Consider the following 21,061-nt stretch of genomic DNA (forward strand, 5'->3'; position numbering starts at 1 on the left):
TTAAGGGGAAATTGCTACAAAATGCTTTATAGATAGTATATAACTCTGTCAATTATTACCAAAATAGACAAATTATACAACAAGAAATGTGAGAAATGCCATAACAAAGAAGAAACATTTTATCACATATGGTGGTGTAGAAAAAAAGCAAGAGTACTATAAATAAATACATCAAAATATTCAAGAATTCTTAAAAAGCTGAACTGAATATAAACATTTAATGTGGTATAAAATATTATTTTTAGTGCAATCTTCCCCTTAGTTGTACTTGGATAAGTAAAAGATGGAACTCTGATGGCACAGTGGTTAGAAATGCAGTATTGCAGGCTAACTCTGCCCAGAGCCAGGAGTTCAATTGAGGTTGACTGAACCTTTCATCTTTCCGAGGTTAGTAAAATTAGGACCTAGATTACTGGGACAATATGCTGACATTGTAAACTGCCCAGAGAGCACTATAGAGAAGTATATGAGTGCTATTGCTATAATGGTATATTTGTTTCAGTGTATCAGAACTTAGGTGACTACAACATTTGTTAAACTATGCTTGATTTTCCAACTTACCTTCATGCCAAAAGTGAATATGGTAATGATGATTTTAAAAACCAGAGCTAGAGCTAGCTGCCACATAGCCATGTATACTCCTGCACCAGCTGGTCTGTCGGGAATATCATCCACGGGTCTAGTCATGTTAGGATCGTTTATGTAGTCACAGAGTTGCGACGACTCCAAGGCTCCACAGTCATTGAAAAGTTCAGAGATGAGCTCACTGGTGCTCCTTCGTGTGTAAGGATTGGGATAGGCAATAATAGCAGTTATGGCAGTGACTGCGATGACCTCTAAGACTGGATACTTTCCTAGCCTGGTAGTTTTACGCCTCCTGCACCATGCAATGTTGCATCGAATAAAAAGTGTCCCCCACAATCCTCCAAAAACTCCAAGCAATATAAAAGGGAAAAGTTCAGCCATGTACCAAGGGGTGTGATATTCCACATAAAAGAGAACCAAGCGGCTGTTTCCAAATGGGTTGATGGATCTCAGGGTAAAGGCTGCCACAAGTGCAGCAAAGAAAGATCTCCAGAGAGTCTTCAAGGGAAAATAATAACTCACCTAGGATAAAATAGAATCTATCAATAATTATCTTCAAAGGGTTTCCTTTGCAAATACTTGTGGAAGTGATATATTATTGTGCATTGATAAAGATGCAGTCCAAGGACAGGATTGTAGAAGTTTAAAAGAGTGGAAAGATTGCACTACCTTTGCAAATATTATTAGAAATATGCAACCACATCACAGAAATAGAATAAATAAATAAATACATCAATCAATCAACCAATAAGCTATTTTCAAATTTTCAGGAGATACTAGGATCCCATAACCATTGCTATTAAAGTACCAAAGAATTCTACAGGTACACAATATCCATATTGTGAAAAAAGAGAATATAGGAAAGATGCTTCATCATATACCATATTTTTCGGTGTATAAGATGCTCTTCCCCCACAAAAGTGGGTGAAAATGTCTGTGCGTCTTATACAGTAAATGTTGCCAAAGCCTTGCCCACCATTCAGCCTCCACTCTTCGCCCTCTGCTTCCCAGCAATTTGTCTCCTTGCAACAAATAGCAAACAGCCTGGTCAGCTTCAGCACAGCCTGATTAGCACAAAGCAGCTGATTGTTGATTGGATCTGCCTCCCAATGATCAGCTGTTTCAGGTTGCAGGGATCGCCATTGCCTATTGCTGCTTCTGTGCCCTCCATTTTTGGCCACCGTGCCCCATTTTTGGCCTCTGCGCGCCCCATTTTCAGCCCGTTCCAGGCAGTGGGGATCAGAATGGGCCCTTTTTCTTATATCTATAGATTCTGTTAGTTCTTCATTTACCATAACCTTTGCAGTTTGTTCATAGTATATCGTTTCAATGGCTTGAATGAATTTTTTGCCAAAGCCCATTTGTTCCAATTGCAATAACATAAATCACCAACTCACATTGTCAAAGGCTTTTTGTGCATCTAAAAACATCAAAGCCATTTGCTTCTCAGGATGTGCCTCATAGTATTCCAGAGTATCCAAAATAATTCTCACATTGTCTTTGATTTGACTCTTTGGCAGGAACCCATTTTGGTCAATATGGATAAAATTATTTGAATATCTTTTTAGTCTTTCTGCCAAGATTGAAGCAAAAATTTTATAGTCTGAATTTAATAGGGATATAGGTCTGCAATTTTTAACTTGCTGCAGGTCTGTATCCTCCTTCGGTATAAGTGTAATATATGCTTCTGTCCATGTTTTGGGTATTCTTTTCTTTAACCTAACTTCATTCATAACTTCTAATAGGTGAAGATTCAATATTTCCTGGAAAGTCTTGTAAAATTCCGCTGGTAAGCCATCTGGACCTGGTGCTTTTCCAACATTCTGTTTTTTTTAAGGCTTCTGTTAATTCCGTCATTGTTATATTTCCTTCTAGCATTGTTTCAGTATCTTTAGGTATCTGAGGTAAATTCGCTTTCTGTAAATATTACTTAACTTTTTCTTCTTGAATATTCTCTTGAAAATACAATTTTCCATAGTAATCTTGTATAATTTTTTTTCTTTTCCTCATTTCCATAGCAAGCATGTCCTTCTTCATTTATTAGTTGGCTAATCCTTATTGACTCCCTCTCCTTTCTCAAGTTATAAGCTAGCCATCTGCCTGGTTTATTTGCATCTTCAAAGTAATTCTGTTTAGCATTTTTAATTTTTTGTGCTAGTTCCTCTTTTTCCATTAGTCCCATTTTATGTTTAATATATCCATTTTGTTTTTAATGTCTTTTTTTGCGGGGACTTCTGTAAATCTTTTTCCAATTTTTTATAATCATCCTCCAATATTTTGAAAGTCTTTTTCTGTTTTATATTTCTTTTCCTTGTATAGTCAATTATCAAGCCTCTTGCGTAGGCCTTCATTGTGTCCCAGAGGTTCTGTAGAGATGTATCCTCTTTTCTATTTTCTTTTAAAAAGAAAGCAAGTTCTTTTTCTATTTTCTGTTTGAAGTCTTTTTCTTTTAGTATCGTATTATTTAAGGTCCATCTAGCTCTCCTCTTATATCCTTTCCAAGTAACTTTCACTGGATTAGGGTCTGCCCAGGTGCTTGTTTCTATTTCAGTCTCTCATATGTTGGCCAGTAATTCTGACATCCATATCATGTCTATTCTGGACAATGAAGGATGTCTGTTTGAATAAAAAGTGTATTGCTTACTCTCCACATTTCTCTCTCTCTATGCATCTTTTAAGTTGAATTCTTCTGTTATTCGAAAGAAAGATTTTGGTAATATCTTTCTAGCTTTCATCGTTGATTTCTGTGTTTTGTAATCCAACCGATCATTAACTATTCCATTAAGATCTCCCATCATACAAACATTAACATAGTCCAATTCAATTATTTTCATATGAAATTTCCTGTAAAATTCTTCTTGGTTATAATTTGGAGCATAAATTGCAATTAAAAGTGTTTTAACATTATTGTCTGTTATTTCCACCATCAAAATCCTTCCATCGTCATCTTTGTAAATTAATTCTGCCAAAATTGTATATAAAATCACACCTCTTTTTTTTATTGTGCCAGTGATGTGAATAATTTCCCTAACAATTTCCCTAATTTTTGTCCACTGTCGCCCCTGCTGTTTGTGTTAACTTTGGAAGTGTTGAATAGAAATATTAGAGAAGACAAAGAAATAAAAGGAATGAAAATTAAAAAGGAAGAGTATAAATTGCAAGCTTTTGCAGATGACCTGGTATTTATATTAGAAGACCCATTGGAAAAGCACCTAGATTAATAGAAAAATGGAAAAATATGGAAAAGTAGCAGGTTTGAAAATAAACAAAGATAAAACAAAGATATTAACAAAGAATATGTTAGTAAGATGAAAGAAAGAGTTGGAAGAAGTTTTAGAAATACAGGTCACAAACAAGGTTAAGTATTTAGGGATATATATCACACCAAGATGTAACACACTGAAGGAAGATAATTATCTTAAACTCCAGCAGCAGATTGCGACAGATTTGACAAAATGGGGAAACTTACAATTGTCATTGATTGGGAGAATATCTACAATTAAGATGAATGTATTTCCCAGAATTCTATATTTATTCCAGACAATTCTAATCCGACTAGGGAAGGAGTTTTTTGAAGACTTAAATAGAATTGTGCTGAAATATATTTGGCAGGGCAAAAAAGCAAGAATAAAATTAAAACTGTTACAAGATGCAAGAATAAGAGGAGGGTTTGCCTTGCCTAATTGGGAATTATACTACCAGGCAAAAAAAATTGGTGGGCAAAGGAATGGATAACATTAAGGAATAATAGACTATTGACCTTAGAAGGGTATGACTTGCTGTTGGGATGGCATGCCTTTCTTTGGTATAGGGGAACTAAAACACAGGGGTATTTTAGAAGACACTACATACGAGAGGCATTGTTTTTGAATTGGGAGAAGATAAAAAGACAATACTACTTAAAAATTCCACTATGGATATCTACCATTGAAGCTTTTTCTTATCCAATAATACATAAAAAGGAACAAACAGTTAGATATGGTGAGATATTGAATGAAAAGGGTGAACTTAAATCTATGCAAGCATTGGAAGAACAAGGTGTAAAAATGAATTGGTTTTCATATTTGCAAATTCAATCTAGATTTGACAAAGATGTTAAAGCAGAAGGTATTCATGATAAGTTGACTGATTTAGATAAGATTTTGATGGGTACTGATGAAAAGGTAATTAAAAACTTTATGGACACTTATTAAAATTTAAATTAGAGGAGGAACAAGTTAAAGAAACGATGATTGCTTGGGGGAAAAAATTTGGATACGGGATTGATTTAGAAAAAATGGCAAAAATTGTGGTCTCAAAATTATAAAATGACAATGTCAACTGCATATAAAGAAAACTTGAAAAGATGTTTTACAGGTGGCATCTACCACTGACGAGACTTGTGAGAATGTTTTAGAATAAATCGGATAAATGTTGGAAATGTCATCAGATACCTGGTTCATATTACCATATGTGGTGGATATGCTCGGATGCAAAGAAATATTGGACTAAAATCCACACATGGTTGGAAAAAATGATAAAACAACATATACTTTAAACCAGAGATCTTTTTATTGGGAATTATACCAGAAATATACAACAAAGAGTTGAAATATTTGATTGTAAATGTATAAACAGCAGCTAGGATTGTATTTGCTAAGAATTGGAAAAAATGATAAAATACCTATGCAGGAGGAAGTTATTAAGAAAATTATGGACTGTGCTAAAATGAGTAAATTGACATTTGAAATTAGAGAACAAGAATATAAACAATGTTATATGATATGGGATTTGTCTTATCAATGGTTGGACAAAAAGACATGGTAATGTAATAGACAAGATAATTTTGTGATAGAAATTTAATAGATATAAGATATAATATAGATATATACAGCCATTGGTTGAAAGTATAACATAAACTTTAAGATAACATTTGGAATATCTCGTATAAAATGATGGAATAAATAGTTTAGTCATGTATGATTAATAACTGATAAATATATAACCATATGTTAGTTTGACAATGTGAAAATTGATATAAACTGTGAGTAAATGACTATAAAAGAATAGCACAAAAGATTTGCAACCAACTGACACATTGTATATATATAAAATGGAGGATGGTTTTATGTTTTTATGTTTTGTATGTGTATGTTTGTCTTTAAAAAAATAAAAACTATTTTAAAAAAAAAGAATGGGCCAAAAACGGGGCACGTGGAGGCTGAAAATGGGATAGAGGGGCCAAAAATGGGGCACACAGAGGTGGCCATAGGCGCTGGCAATCCCTGCAGTCTGAAACAGCTGATCCTCGCGAGGCAGATCCAACTGACGATCAGCTGCTTGTGCTAATCAGGCTGTGGTAAAGCCGACCAGGCTAATTGCTGTTTGCTGCAAGGAAGCAAATTGCTGGGAGGCAGAGGCAGATTTTTTCTTGTTTTCCTCCCCAAAAGCTAGTGTGTCTTATACTTCGGAGTGTCTTATAGTCCGAAAAATACAGTACTTATATTTCATCATATAATGTTATATAATTGTTTATGTTTCCCAGTTTTTACTAGTAGCCACATAAAAATTAATTTGATACAATTGTGAAATTGCTATGTACTTTTCAAAGGAAGGTAATCTTACCCTATGGTTCATGATTGCAAAAGAAAATTGCCTTCACATTTGCTAGTTATTTTAAAGAATCAAATGAGGAGAAGTTCATTTCTATCACATTTAATAAAATAACTGAATATTAAATGAGGTATATGACAAATTGTTGCCTAAATATCTATTTTAAAATCACTTCTACCTAGCAGTACAGTAGTTCATACCATCCTCACCAATTTATAATATGATCTTTTGGTATTATCTTCTAAAAAGGATGTATATGTGGTAAGTTATTCTTCCTTAACAACACTGTTGCTATGTTACTGGTTTCTATGATACCAAGACTGGATGTTTTCCATGCATTTTAAGGCATTTCATTTTTTTCTTTATATAACCATGTAAATGACTTAATCCTCCAGGCCAATCAACAACAACGAAGCATCTGGATTAATAATATATCTTCCTGCCAAGAAGAGACTCAGAGAAATAAAAAAATGTTACAATATAATAGTCCTCATTTAGCTACTGCCTTGTTCAGCAACAATTCACAAATAAAATGGTGATGAAAAAGCAACTCCTTGCATTTATGATTTTCACAGATCAAAGCAAAGGAAAGCTGAAGTGAGCACAGTCATGGTTTCACTTAGTGATGGCTTCACTTAATAACTGAGTTGCTGGCCCCGTTGTAGTCACTAAAATACAATTGAAGATAAAACAAAAAAACTGTTTTGGATAATCTTACTTTTAGGAATGTTTTCAACTGATATAAGGCCTTGCAAGTGTAACAGCAGCAGTATCAAGATATTTTAACCAATCAAGATCAAGCAGTCCAGCCCCCTGCTCAAGCAGAAAATTAGGGGTATCAAACTGGATTAGCATTGCAGTTCTCCTTCACGGGCCAGCCAGGGGGAGCAGGGAGGGAGGAGACATGATGGATGCATCCTGCTGGCTAAAATGGGGCACAGAGTGACCACACATGGCACCCCGCACCCTATTTTCAGCTTGGATGGCCTCCTGCAGCACTTTGCCAGCTAAAATGGGGCACAGGGGCCCATGGGCAGCCCGGTTTTGGCTGGCAGAGTGCTGCTGGAGGCCGGGGAGGCCAAAAATGGGCCACACAGGGGCCTCATGAGGCCTCCGTGTGGCCCATTTTGGCCGGCAGAGGCACCATGGGTGGGTCCTTTGATATTTCCAAGGCGACCCAGCGGTCCAGATTGAAGCACCCCATGGACCAAATCTGGCCTGTGGGCCTTGAGTTTGACACTCCTGCCCTATATCACTTCAGACAAGTGATTGTCCAGTCTCTTCTAAAAAATATCCAGCGATGAAGCACTCACAACTTCTGAAGGCAGGCTGTTCCACTGGTTAATTGTCCTCATTATTAGGAAGTTTCTCCTTAATTCCAGGTAGCTTCTCTCCTTGATTAGTTTCCATTGTTTCTTGCCCTACTATCTGATGCTTTGGAAAATAAACTGACCCCCTCTTTTTTGTGGCAGCCTCTCAAATACTGGAATACTGCTATCATGTCCCCCCACCGCCAGTCCTTCTTTTCTCTAGCCTGGCTTACTCAATGCCTGTAACCATTCTTCATGTGTTTTAGTCTCCAGGCCTTTTAATCATCTTAGTTGTGCTTCTTTGCACCTTTTCCAAAGTCTCAACATCTTTTTTGTTATGTGGTAACCAAAAGTGGATGCAATATTCCAGGTGTGGCCTTACTAAGGGTTTATAAAGCAGTACAAATACTTCATGTGATGTTGATTTTATACCTCTGTTTATTACAACCAAGGATTGCATTAGCTTTTTGGGCTGCTGCCGTGCATTGCTGATTCATGCTTAAGTGATTGTCCACTAGAACTCCAAGGTCCCTCTCACAGTTTTACTGTTTTTGAGCCAGATTTCACCTAATCTGTATTGTAACTTTAGTTTTTCCTGCCCAGGTGTAAAACCTTGTATTTCTCCACACATTAAATTCCATATTGTTAGATAGGGCCCATTATTCAAGTCTATCAAGATCTTTTTGGATTCTGAGCCTGTCTTCTGGGGTGTTGGCTATTCCTGCTAGCTTAGTGTCACCTGCAAATTCGATGAGTTCCCCTTCTATTTCCTCATCTAAGTCATTTATGAATATATTAAAGAATACTGGGCCTAAGACGGAACCTTGTAGTACGCCACTGTTTACACCTCTCTATGTAGATGTAGTATCATTAAGGACTACTCATTGAGCATGGCTGTCAGCCAATTACAAATTCATCTGGTGATGATGTTGTCTATTCCACATTTTCCTAGTTTACCAAGAAGTAGGTTGTGGTCTGCTTTATCAAATGCCTTCCTAAAGTCTAAGTATATTATGTTCACAGCATTTTGCTCGTCTACTAATTTAGTCACTTTGTCAAAGAATGAAATAAGATTGATCTAACCCTAACAAATCCATGCAGGCTACTAGTTATAGCTTTATTTGTTCGCAGATCTGATTTTTTTTAAATTATTTTTTCCAATTATCTTCCCAGGTATTGATGTTAGATGGATTGGCCTGCGGTTTCCTGGATCTGTTTCCCCCAACTTTTTTGAAAATGGAAACCACATCAGCTGTTTTCCAATCCTTGGGTAATTCCCATTTGTTTCAGGAGTTTTGAAAGATATGGTACAATGGTTTTGAGATAACATCTTCCAGTTCCTTCAGAATTCTGGGATGTAATCCTTCAGGTCCCAGTGATTTATGTTCATCAAAATCAGACAGGTGTTCCCTAACCGCTTTCTTGCTTATTTTAATTTTTATTTCTAGTCTGGCTTTAAAAATTAGGTTTTTAGTAGGTTGGTCTATAATTTTGTTTTGCTTCAAGACTTAGGCAAAGAATGAGTTAAACAGTTCTGCTTTCTCTCTGCTGCCTGTGACTTCCCTGCCATCTTCTCTCTTAAGTGGGCCTACTGTTTCTTTGACTTTTTTCTTGTTATTTATATGTTTAAAGAAACTTTTTAAAAAATTATCTTTGACTTTTGTTGCAAGTCTTTGTTCATTCTGAGGCTTTGCTTTCCTGACTTCAACTTTGCAGATTTGGGCTATCTGCTGATAGTTATGTGTCTGTCTTTCTATTTTTTGTATTTGTTCTTTTTGTTTTTCAGTTTATCAGAGAGATCTTTGGGCAACCATGCTGGTTTCTTCTTGGATTTCTTGTTTTTTTTTTCAGTGGTATTGTGTTGGATTGGACTTTTATGATAATATTTTTCAGAGTTTCCTATGCTTCTTGAGTTGTTTTCCCCTTTAGGATTTTCATCCATGGAATTTTTCTTAGATACCAGCTGGATTATCTTCTATTGCTTGTGTTTGCATTATATTGAATTCCAGCTTCTAGTCACCAGCTCAGCTCAGAGATGTCTACCTATTTCCATTCTTTCTCTAATGATTTCTGTCCCTTGAGCGCTGACTGCCACCCACTGTCTAAAGCAAAACAATACAGGAACAGCTACCAATAAACTATGCCATACAAAGCATTTGCTCAGCTTATGACATTAAAAATACTTCTTACCTCTTCTAAACTAAAAAGGACCCCCCCAATGGGTGCGCCAAAGGCAACAGAGACACCAGCAGCAGCTGCAGCTGACAGCACCTAACATGGAAACATGAATCCACATGTTAGTAGTCTGTGGAAAATATTCACAGAATATTAGGTGAACGAAGGAAATGGTGAAACTACCAATACCTCTCTCCTTTTTCCTTCATTCTTGCTATACTTGGAGAAGAGGCTGCTAAAGCAATTGCCACAGCAGCAGGCTACATGCACGAGAGGCCCTTCTTTGCCAAGACTGAGTCCTGAGGATACCACCAGAACTAAAGTTACAGTTTTGATTAAGAGCGTCCACTTGCCTAGGTATCCTCGAATAATGAAGCCACTTAAGATGGTCTTTATCTAAAAGAGAAAGAAGAACAAAAGTTGGTTGATCAGATTTTTGTGAAACCACTAGGAAATCTAGGCAGATCAGGAATCATTTTGCTTTTTCAAGATAGGTGAATATTCCATGCTGAAAAACTCAAACCAAGTGGCCAGTTTTAAAGTCAACCATTTCCTTTCCTTTACCTACTTTCCTCTCCATTAGCAAGGAGTGCAGACTGAGTCTGCCTGAAATGTTGCATTGTAGAAAATTATTCCCTCCCCTCTCACTCCCAAAGTCAAAGTTATACCAATCAAGTAAGGAGACATTACCTCTGGAATTCCAGATCCACAGGCATAAGGAGCAAACACCCTCACAAGGGAGACAGCCAGGAAAACAAATAACAATGCCCATAAGATATATAGGAAGTAATTTAGAATGTAAGCACTGGCACCCTAAAAAAGAAAAAAGAAACAAGAACAGATCACTGTTAAGACAGTCCAAAAAGGGGGGCACATTTATGGTGGCTGTATGGAAGAGTGAGAAAATATGAAGCACAATCTCTTCATCAACTATGTTATAAGATTTATACAGTATATTTCATATTTGGCTTATTCAACCACACAAATATTTTCCTTGATGTCTGCAGTCTGATGCATCTAAATATTAGTAAAACTCTCCTGTCTCTTTTGTCCATTTGTAACCTTGTCTTGTCAATTAGGATAGAAGGAGCTTCATGTTGATTGCATCATGTGACATATTGTGACATATCATGATGTTTTTTGCCTTTGTGGAGCTGGGGTGGGCGTGGCCTGCACGTGATACAGCTCTCCCATAGGCCGCCAGTCTGACACCTCTGACCAAGATATTTCAAGTGGGCTAACTTAAATAATGCATCCAAAATCCAGGAACCATTACTCCCACCTAATTGAAATAAATGATCAAAGGGAAGATGGGAGGGGCATATCCCCATTTTCTTTCCTGCCTTATTCTTTCCACTGCACCAAATCAGCTGTCAGCAAGGTCTGATGGGTAAGTGATAATTGACTTCTTTGGAATGGAAACCAAAAATTGAAATCTCTTAGCAATAGTGGGCAGTGAGGGAATGATTAGGAAACAATTTGTATGCCTATTGGCAAGAAAAGGATAGCTGGATAGACCTGGCTGGGTAAGCCCACTGGAGAAAGGGATCCTTGGGGGCATGCTGGAATGCAGAGTAGGCATGCAGTTTTCCTTGTGGTCCTCAGGTCTCTTTATCCCACTCCCCCGGCCAGTAAAGTGGCAGGCAAATCTATGGGTCAGCTGAGGAGGCTTCACTAGGAGGTTGTGAGAGGAAGGGAAGCAGCATCAGCCTACATTATATGTGGAAGAAGGATGACTCAAAAGATCATGAATTGTGTCATGTTTATTTGAAAATAAATCTTTATGTTGTCAGAGGACTTACTCCCAAATAAACACCAATAGTTTGGGACTGCAGGTCTTCCAATATGGGACCTCAATAAGGCAATTTATGAAAATTGCAAATATTTTTTCAAAAACATAGAAGGAAACATAATGTATTACAAAAAATATTGATCACTAAGGCCTAAATTATTGCAGAGGTACTGTAGCCATAAATGAAGAGGGCAGGGCAAATTAAATCAATTTTAAATGAGTTGGGACTGAAAACTGCAATATTTCCCATTAAGGCTCCTTCATTTCAAATCAGTTTTGTTTCCTTTTGTAAGTTAGCAAAAGTTACAGTCTATGCAAAAAGTGGATGAAAAAAAATTAAGCCTGTAAAATAGTAGAATGGGGAGCTATTTTAAATAAATACAATCCATTGCTCAACATTTATAATGCTTTTTGCAGCTTTAATGAGATGCTTTAGGGGCAGTGAAAAAATGGCATTTCACATAGGCATTAAAAATTGAATTTTGGGGGGACAATAATAAAAAATTGTTATTGTAACAAATGTATGTTTCCCACTTATACTCTCACCTATTGCATAGAATGATGAATGACTGGAGACTCTTCTGATAATTTTGACATCTGGCTTTACTTATTCAAGCTTAAGACATAGATCAGGAGTGTCAAACTCGCATAGTCACAGTGGTGTCACATGACCTATCAGGACTTTCCCCCCTTCATTAAATCGGGTGAGGGTGGGGCCAGCACATGATGAATCCAGCCTGTGGGCCATGAGTTTGACACCCCTGACATAGATGAATTGTTAGACCTGTCCCAATCCGATCGCTTAGGAAAGAAAAGCCTTTAACTCCATTTGGTTAAAGCAAATGATTCTTTTAGTTGCAGTAAAGTCAAGCGAGCTCTGAAACTACCGTGCTTGCTGAATACAAAAATAAGATGTAGGCTGCACCCATCCCATTCCTCCTCCTGTGACCAGTCCGCCAACTGGAGCTCACCAAGATGTTTTGAGAATTCTGAGATGTTTGAGGGTAATTCGTATATGTCTCAGGGTGCCTGGCTGTGGGATGTTGGTACATACAGGTTCCGGTTGCTCTGGTCCTTCTAACCTATCGCTCCCTTCTCCCAATTTCCTATCACATACACAAAAAGCTTTATTGCCCTTTCATCTTTCCCTCTTTCATCCTCCCCCCTTCTTCTTTTTACGGCAGGATTCCTATGAGGCCTCCCAAGTTGAGCCAGGCAGATCTGAAATGAAGGGCATCTATTCTGATGCTTTGATTCTTATTGCTACAGCTGTCATTGCATATTTTTAAATAAGAGACAGCTATGACAATAAGTTTTATTCCTTCGCAGGCTGAACTTTGTTTGAAAATTACAGTCCATAACAGAGTGACTGAAGGACAGTTTCAACACATATTCTTTCCTTGATAAATAAATATATAGGGAGGCAGCCAAAGAACATTTGTCTCAGTTTGTCATATATAAATTAAGATTTCATCCCAAAAAGCATATAAGCAATATTTTGGACTTACTGCTATGCTGAGACAGTGATGACATAATGGTAAACTACATTTATGTAGATATGCATGCAATCCCCTTACAAACCATCATTACTTAACACTGAGGTAACTATTTGAGCAAACTACTATAAGATTAAAAAACAGACATAAGTTGAACGTACATAGATAAATATAGAGATAGATAGATAGATAGATAGATAGATAGATAGATAGATAGATAGATAGATAGATAGATGACAGATATAGACAGAGACAGAGTTAAAACCTTAAACAATTAGTGTGTAAATTACAGCAAAATTATAACCATACCTCAGATTCATTAACTAAAAGTTCAGACCACTTTTGCCACTGAGGACATTTGTCCCGGTCTTCAAAAGTAGTTTCATTGGATGTCCAGCAACACTGCTCATGACTATACCAAAAGGCTTCTAAACAGACTCCTTCTTTCAAATCAGTCATCCAGTCCACTGCTAAATCTATCACTCCAGCCAATGTGCCTAACAGGAAGAGAAATAGATGTTAAAGAAGGACCCAAACGATTGATGCTAAGAAATGAGTTTGCACATGCTCTTGTAGAAGTGCCTCTTGAATATGAGTTGGACATATATGTAACTCCGCATTAAGTCACCTCGCAGTTACCAAAACAAGAAGTTAGGAGAGCTGTCCATCTCATAGCCATAGGGTGTCTTCAAGAGCATTTATTACACATATTGGTTAGCACCTACAACAGTGAGTGAGTGAATGAAATCTGCCAAACAAAAGATGAGAATTGTTTCCTTGTATCTTTCTATAACCTTTTTTATGTAATATAGTGTTTCTCTTAAAATATAGATTGCTTTTCTTGACTTATTTCTAAGAACTTCTAAACAACACACACCATTATTCATCTAAATAAGCTTTTAAAGCAAGAAAATATATTCTTATCTGGATTATCCCATGAGCAGCTGAAACTGATAAGGTCAAAACTTAGGTTTGGGATTATTCACCAAAGTTCATAGTAGGTTAAGACCACTTGCTGAACAAATAGGAAGTGTGCATGATTGTTATTTTCAATATACCGACCTAAAAGCAGACACTGATTCAATAACAAATACCATAAATAAAAACTTTCTTTTTACAACCCTGTAATCCTTTAATTTGGAATAGAGTTGGGGTGACTGGATGGAGCTGAGAGTTACTGGCCGGATTCCCTTCCTGATGCCATGTGGTGTTCGCAGCAGATATGTTTTCTTTGCGCTCTTGGAGAGAAATATCTGCCACTGCCTGGGATTGAACTCTCAATCTTCCAAGTGGAAAGTGAGCATCTTCACCACTAGGCCATCAAAAACATTTTTTATATTTATTTTTATATAGTTATGGTAAAAACATCATCAATAATCACATCAATCATTTATAATTGGCTTATATTGTATTAGAAATACATATAATTTTTATACCTTCCATTTTGAAATTGTAATATTTTTGTCTTTCCATTCCAAATAGTTTGCACTTTTTAAAATAACATAGTACAACAGTGACATCAAGTGGTTTCTCATAGCAAGAAAAACTGAAATAGCATTTTTAGTGACTGCTTTATAAGAGTTTGCCTGAATAAATATTGCTTCATGAACTATGCATGGCTCTAATTACATATTTCAGCTAAACACTAGAAGAACATTTGTTGTTTATTTATACCAAATCAAAATATATATAATAAACCACAATACAATCTAAAATAACTGCCTAGTATATTTTTTACTTACTACAATATCTCTTATCTTGATAAGAGATATTGTAGTAAGTAAAAAATATGCTAAGCACTTACCTCTTATCTTTATAAGAGATATTATACGCTTTCTAAAGTAACTTCTCATGTAATGGGCAGCTATATAAATTTAATAAATAAACATAAGGCTTTGCAAACTATTATCAATTAACCCAAAAATTGTTGTATAACCAGAATAAACAACTGTCTCTACAGCGCACAACCTTTAATAAGTAAATATGAGTTAACATTTGTTTGAAATTACCTGCCAGCAATCCTATAAGTAACATAACAACCCATCCTGACCAAGCATCCAATAAACTTTTGATGAATTCCCATATGGACTCCTTGCTTTTATTTGTAATCTGGAAAAAATATATTATTTAATTGAAAAAGTTGCAATGTTGATATTTCATTAAATATATCCCCTATATTCAACCTAACATAAATATATGTAAGCTATAAAATGCAAATGGCATTTTTATTTGGCAGAGAAGATGAGGCAAGATATGATTATTATTATTATTTTATTTATGTGTATCCCGCTTTTATGAACAAAACATATTCCATAAAAGCGTTGAAGAAATCTGTCAGGGCTAGGAATATTTTCCATTATCTAGAGTTAGTTGCAGTGTGAATTTATTGAAGAAAAAAATTAAATTAAGATTAATCATTTCCTGCAATGTGTGTCAGATTGACTTTTGGGGAAAAATGATCTATCCTTATAAAATCTATAAGGTTGACTCAGCCTCCCATCCTTCTGAAGTTGGTAAAATGAGGACTTAAGATTGTTGGGGGCAATATGCAAATAACACTGAAATTGTGAACTGCCCAGACAGTTCTGTAAAGCACTATGTGGCAATATATAAGCTTAAGTGCTATTTCTAGTGCTATATTTCTAATAATTGTAACTATAGAGTTTAGAATAAAAATTTTAAAAAATTATTTAATCAATCTGGAATCATATTTTTATTGGACTCAATATTGTATTTCTTGTATAACTCTCACTGCTAATGTTTTACTAAGGTTCTTTCTCTTTTCTTAGTATCTTGTCTATTGTAATAAAAATTATGTCCTATAAACATGAAATTTAGTAAATTAATATTTAAAAGACATAAAGAGATAAATGGGATTACAAACAATAGGTCTTTAACTTTCTTCTCCAAAAATGGTAGCCTAGCCAATTGCTGGGTGTTTTTATACAAACTATATGTGATAATTTGATCTCTTATGGTCTGGCATTGTCCCATATCAGGAATCCATATAAGTCATAATGCTCCTTTTTAAGCACTCTTTTCTAAGCACTCTTAAGCAAACTGCTTAAAAAGAATGAGGAATAGTAAGTTAAAAAAATTTAAAGGTATATAAGAACAAGGAAAGGTATAATTGCTAACACTAGCTTCTAATTGATTCATTGTATGTATTTGTACTTTTCTACCCTTGAAACTATCCTTATTCCCACCACATCAATGTGACTTTTAACCTTTTAAACTTTTATCCTCTCTGGTTTTGAGAATATCCAACTTTCTCAGTATATCCTTTCTTTGGTTCAATTTTTTTTTAAAATAAATAAATTATGACTTGATTTTCACTTGGCATGGGAAAATGAGATTTTTCATTTCAGCATCTTTTTTCTTTAGTTTTATGTTTTATTGTAATTTCTCTGATTGTTGTGAATTAACCAGAATCATTGAGAGTGAGTTGGCATACAGCTTTATAAATTATTAAGTTAGTATTATCTTTACTTGTTTACCATACAGGCCGAAGTAACCTATCCCCATTGAATTCAATTGGCCCTATCTTTCTTGACACTCAATTGTCAAGAAACAAACTGTCAATAACAAAGTAGGCAAAAGGATTCTCTTATACAAAGCTTTTTTTTTTTTGCTTTTCAACAAACATTAATTGCCTTCAGTACGCCATCCAACCTATCTTTCTATCAGAATTTCATATCTAACAGTTTCTCTATCAAGTTGTCTCTCTTTGGTGAGTATTTTACCACTAGCAGAGGTACTGTGCATTCAGAAAGTATTCAGACCCCCTTCAGTTTTGTCAATTTTGTTATGCTGCAGCCTGATTCTACAGTTGTTGAAATTCATTTTTTTTCTCATTAATCTTCATTCAGTACCCCATTGTGACAAAATGAAAACAGAATTTTAGAAATGTCTATAAATTTATTTAAAAGAAAAAATCAAATTGTCATAAGTATTCAGAAGCTTTGCAACGCTTGAAATTGAGCTCAGGTGCCTCTTGTTCCTCTCGATGGTTGCTGACATGTTTCTGCACCTTGACTGGAGTCCATCTGTGGTAAATTAAATTGATTGGACATGATTTGGAAAGGCACTCACCTCTCTATAGAAGGCCTCACAGTTGACAATGCATGCCGTAGTACATTTCCGATGAAGATGGCCAACTGAATACATATCGAGGGAGGGTTCCCTGAAGGGTTTTTCCCAGCACTGTAGCTCTTCATCTACTAACGGAAGGAACTAGCATTCCTTCAATTTATATGATTCTCCTAAGTTAGGAAAAGTCTTAGCCCTCAAGATCCTCTGATACAGCTGAGATCTGCAAGTAACTTCAGGAGCTTTGAAGCAACTGTGTGCTGAAAGCTGGGGAGAGGGGCTGCAATGTGATTGTCATGGGAGAAGCAGCCACTTGCACATTTACTTTTCAAATTGACAATGCTTTTCATTTCTTAAGCACCTTTAAGGACTATTAATCTTTACTAAGTTAAAAGAGGCTCTTTTTAGTCAATCCTTTTTGAAGTTCTGTGCCATTTTGGGGGTTTCTTCAGTGTTGAACAACAAGGAAGAAGGCTGCGAAGGCAAGCCAAAATAAGGAAGTGCGGAGCAAAAAAAAAAAAGCTGATGGAGAAACATAAAGACAAAAAGTTGTGGCTTTAGTTTATTATTTGTATTATCCGTAGTAATTTGGTCTGCTTTGTTGTGGGTGGCTAAAACTTTCTGATTTTTATTATTCCTGAACGGCTAGCAATTTCTAAGTGACTTATAAAAAAGCAACTCTTTGATAAAAGAAGGAGTTAAGGAGGAGCAAATTATTAGAGATGTATTGGAAAATTTTGTAACTAAAATTCATCAGTTTGGATCAGCTGTGCTCCAGGGATGATTAAAAAAAACTTCTCAAACTTCCTTGGAGATGCAAATGTGTAGAAAGTTATCAAACTATCCAGGCATCTTCACAAGTAGCTGAAAATGCAGAGAAGTGAACTGCAATTTTGGAATACCAACTCTTATTATGATGGTTTTAATATAAATCTCTCAACACAACTGAAATAAGAGTTTCAAGGAAATATGCAACTTTTAAAAGGACAAGTTTGGGACTTTTTTTTTAAGGATATTAACAAATTGAGAAATCCTTGACAAAAAGGGAAGCTACTTGATAAACTTTCCAGACAAGAAAACGATTTTACTCCATGAAGACAACTTGGAAGGAGTGAGTTAAACTTAACAAGTTAACTGCAATTAGGATTTTTATCTGTTTGATATTTATAATTGAATAAAGTCTTAATCTTAATCTAAAATTTGAAAATATAACTTTATATATATATAATGCATAAGTAATTCCTAAAGTATGCAAAATGTTATTGAAAATGTATTTGAGAGTACTTGTGTTAAGAGAAAGTTAAAAAAATGATGTATTAGTTTAAATAAAAATTTAGACTTTTAAAAAGAATATATACAAAAGAAAAAATATTATTCTATGAGGTTAGTTTAGGTAAATTTAACACCAAATTTCAAAGTATGTATGTTAAGTAGTTAAAAGAAAAAGATGTATTAGAAAGTTTTGATTTCAGAAATGTGTTTAAAGAAAAGTTTAGCATTTTTAAAAGGATGTTAAAGTATTTTTCCCTGAATACAGTGAACCTTGCATTATAAATAGTGAAGTTTATAAAGATTATTAAATGCAAATAGAAATATATATTATTTCCACAGTAAGGAAGATAAAGCAGAAATGGTTATATTATTTTATTCAAAGAGGATAATATATTTAAGTATGTTTTTCATTTGGATATCACTTCTGAATTTTATGTTTGTGGTGAAAAAAATTAAACTTTGACTTTGGTTTTGTCAATTAGATTTGTCGTTATAGAAATGGTTAGTTATATACTAATGTGTAAAAGCAAAAAGTTGAAGCTGGGGTGTTTTTATCTTGCATTATGCTAAAAAGAGTTGGAGGTCAACAGCTTTTTTTTTTCTCTTATACCTTACATTTTCTTTCCCCCTAATTTTCCATTTTTATTTCTCTTTGTAGTTTATATATAGATAAACAGTAAAAACTATGATTTGAAATGCATACTATAGCAAAGCAAAAGCCTTAAGGTCAAAGGAAATGCCTGCAAAGCTCAGAGACAGGATTATTGCAAGGCATAGATCTGGGGAAGGCTACAGTAAAACTTCTGCTGCACTGAAGGTTCCTAGGAGAACAGTGGCCTCCATAATTCTCAAATGGAAGAGGTTTGGCAGGACTCTTCCAAGAACTGGTCACCTACTCAAACTGAGCAATCGGGGGAGAAGGTCTTAGGAAAAGAGGTGACCAAGAATGACCAAGAACATAATGGTCACTCTGACTGAGCTCCAGCGATCCTGTGTGGAGATGGGACAGAGTTCCAGGACAACTATCACTGCAGCCCTCCACCGATCTGGGCTTTATGGAAGAGTGGTGAGATGGAAGCCTCTCCTCAGTGCAAAACACTTGAAATCCCAATTGGAGTTTGCAAAAAAAAAAAAACCAACAACACCTGAAGGACTCTCAGACTGTGAGAACAAGATTTTCTGGTCTGATGAAACCAAGATTGAACTGTTTGGTCTCAATTCTAAACATTATGTCTGAAGGAAACCAGAGACTGCTCATTACCTACCCAATACCATCCCAACAGTGAAGCATGGTAGTGACAGCATCAGCCTGTGTTTTTTAGCAGCAGGGACTGGGAGATTGGTTAGGATTGAGGGAAAGCTGAATGGTAAAGTACAGGGATATCTTCAATGAAAACCTGTTCCACTGCACTCAGGACCTCAGTCTGAGCTGAAGGTTCACTTTTCAACCAGACAATGCAAGAGTGGCTTAGGGACACTTCTGTGAATTTCCTAGGGTGACCCAGCCAGAGTCCTGACTTGAACCCTATTGAACATCTCTGGAGGGACCTGAAAATGGCTGTCTACTGAGTCACCATCCAATCTGAGTGAGCTTGAGAGGATCTGCAAGGAAGAATGGTAAAAAAAACAACCCAGGCGTGCAAAGCTTGTCACGTTATTCCGAAAAAGACCAGAGTCTGTAATTGCTGCCAAAGATGCTTCAACAAAGTACCGAGTGAAGGATTGAATACTTCTGCCAATATTTCAGTATTTTTTCTTTTTAATAAATTTACAGACATTTCTAAAAGTGTGTTTTCACTTTGTCATTATGGAGTACTGAGTATAGATTAATGAGAACAAAATGATTTTCAACAACTATACAATCAGGCTGCAGCATAATAAAATTGACAAAAGTGAAGGGAGTCTGAATATTTTCTGAATGCACTGTACCTATTTCTTTTATTTTTAACATTTATGTGTCTACTGCATTTGTTCGCATCACAACTACCTTGGTTTCTGATACATTAATTTCTGATCTATACCCCTTGTTGCACCATACAGTTATTTAATGATTGCTGCAAATAATTCTGTCCTTATTTGGCAACAACATTATCTGCATAGAAAAGAACATGCATGTTAATTTCCTTAAGAATACATCTCTAATGTCATCTCAAACATTCTTAACATTAATGTTTGATAAGGTTTTATTTCAATTGCTTCTAAGCATTTTATTTGCAGGGCAAAAAATCAATAAGCCAGAAATCTAAAACCCATTATTTGTGAGAATGACCAGGTTGAACATTCAAACTCATCTAGAAGTGAAGCTGGAAATATATGTTCCATGCCATATCAGTTCCTTAGATCAGTTTTCCATTATATTGCTATACAGGTAGTCCTCAATTTATGACCATAATTAAGCCCAAATTTTTGTTGCTAAGCAAAACATTTGTAAGTAAATTTTGCCCCATTTTACAATCTTTCTTGGCACACAAGTCAATTACTACAGTTGTTAAATTAGTAACATGGTTGTTAAGTGAATCTGGCTTCCCCAATTGACTTTTCTTGTCATAAAGTTGCATAAGGTGATCAAATGAGCCAGGGACACTGCAACTATCATAACTATGAATCAGTTTCCAAGCAACTGAATTTTGATCATGTGATCATGGGAATGCTGCAGTGGTCTTAAGTGTGAAAAATGGTCATGTTGTTTTTTTCAGTGCTGTTGTAGTTTCAAACGGTCACTAAATGAACTGCTCTACGTCAAGGACTAC

At 35.6% G+C, this 21,061-nt stretch overlaps 1 protein-coding gene across 1 annotated transcript in view; it reads right to left on the reverse strand.

Annotated features, from left to right (window-relative positions):
* CLCN4 (Cl-/H+ antiporter 4) overlaps positions 1 to 21,061 on the reverse strand; it is a 35,043-nt gene that overhangs the window by 11,399 nt on the left and 2,583 nt on the right. The window contains exons 3-8 of the mRNA XM_026714273.2: positions 14,960 to 15,059; positions 13,260 to 13,447; positions 10,353 to 10,475; positions 9,852 to 10,058; positions 9,678 to 9,758; positions 562 to 1,107 (exon numbers count right to left, since the gene is read on the reverse strand). Coding sequence (XP_026570058.1) covers positions 562 to 1,107; positions 9,678 to 9,758; positions 9,852 to 10,058; positions 10,353 to 10,475; positions 13,260 to 13,447; positions 14,960 to 15,059 — 1,245 coding nt within the window. The remainder of the gene's footprint in view (positions 1 to 561; positions 1,108 to 9,677; positions 9,759 to 9,851; positions 10,059 to 10,352; positions 10,476 to 13,259; positions 13,448 to 14,959; positions 15,060 to 21,061) is intronic.

Source organism: Pseudonaja textilis, chromosome 8 (assembly GCF_049901715.1).
Source record: "Pseudonaja textilis isolate UNSWEBS1 chromosome 8, rPseTex1.2, whole genome shotgun sequence".
In the NCBI taxonomy this organism is placed as follows: Eukaryota; Metazoa; Chordata; class Lepidosauria; order Squamata; family Elapidae; genus Pseudonaja; species Pseudonaja textilis.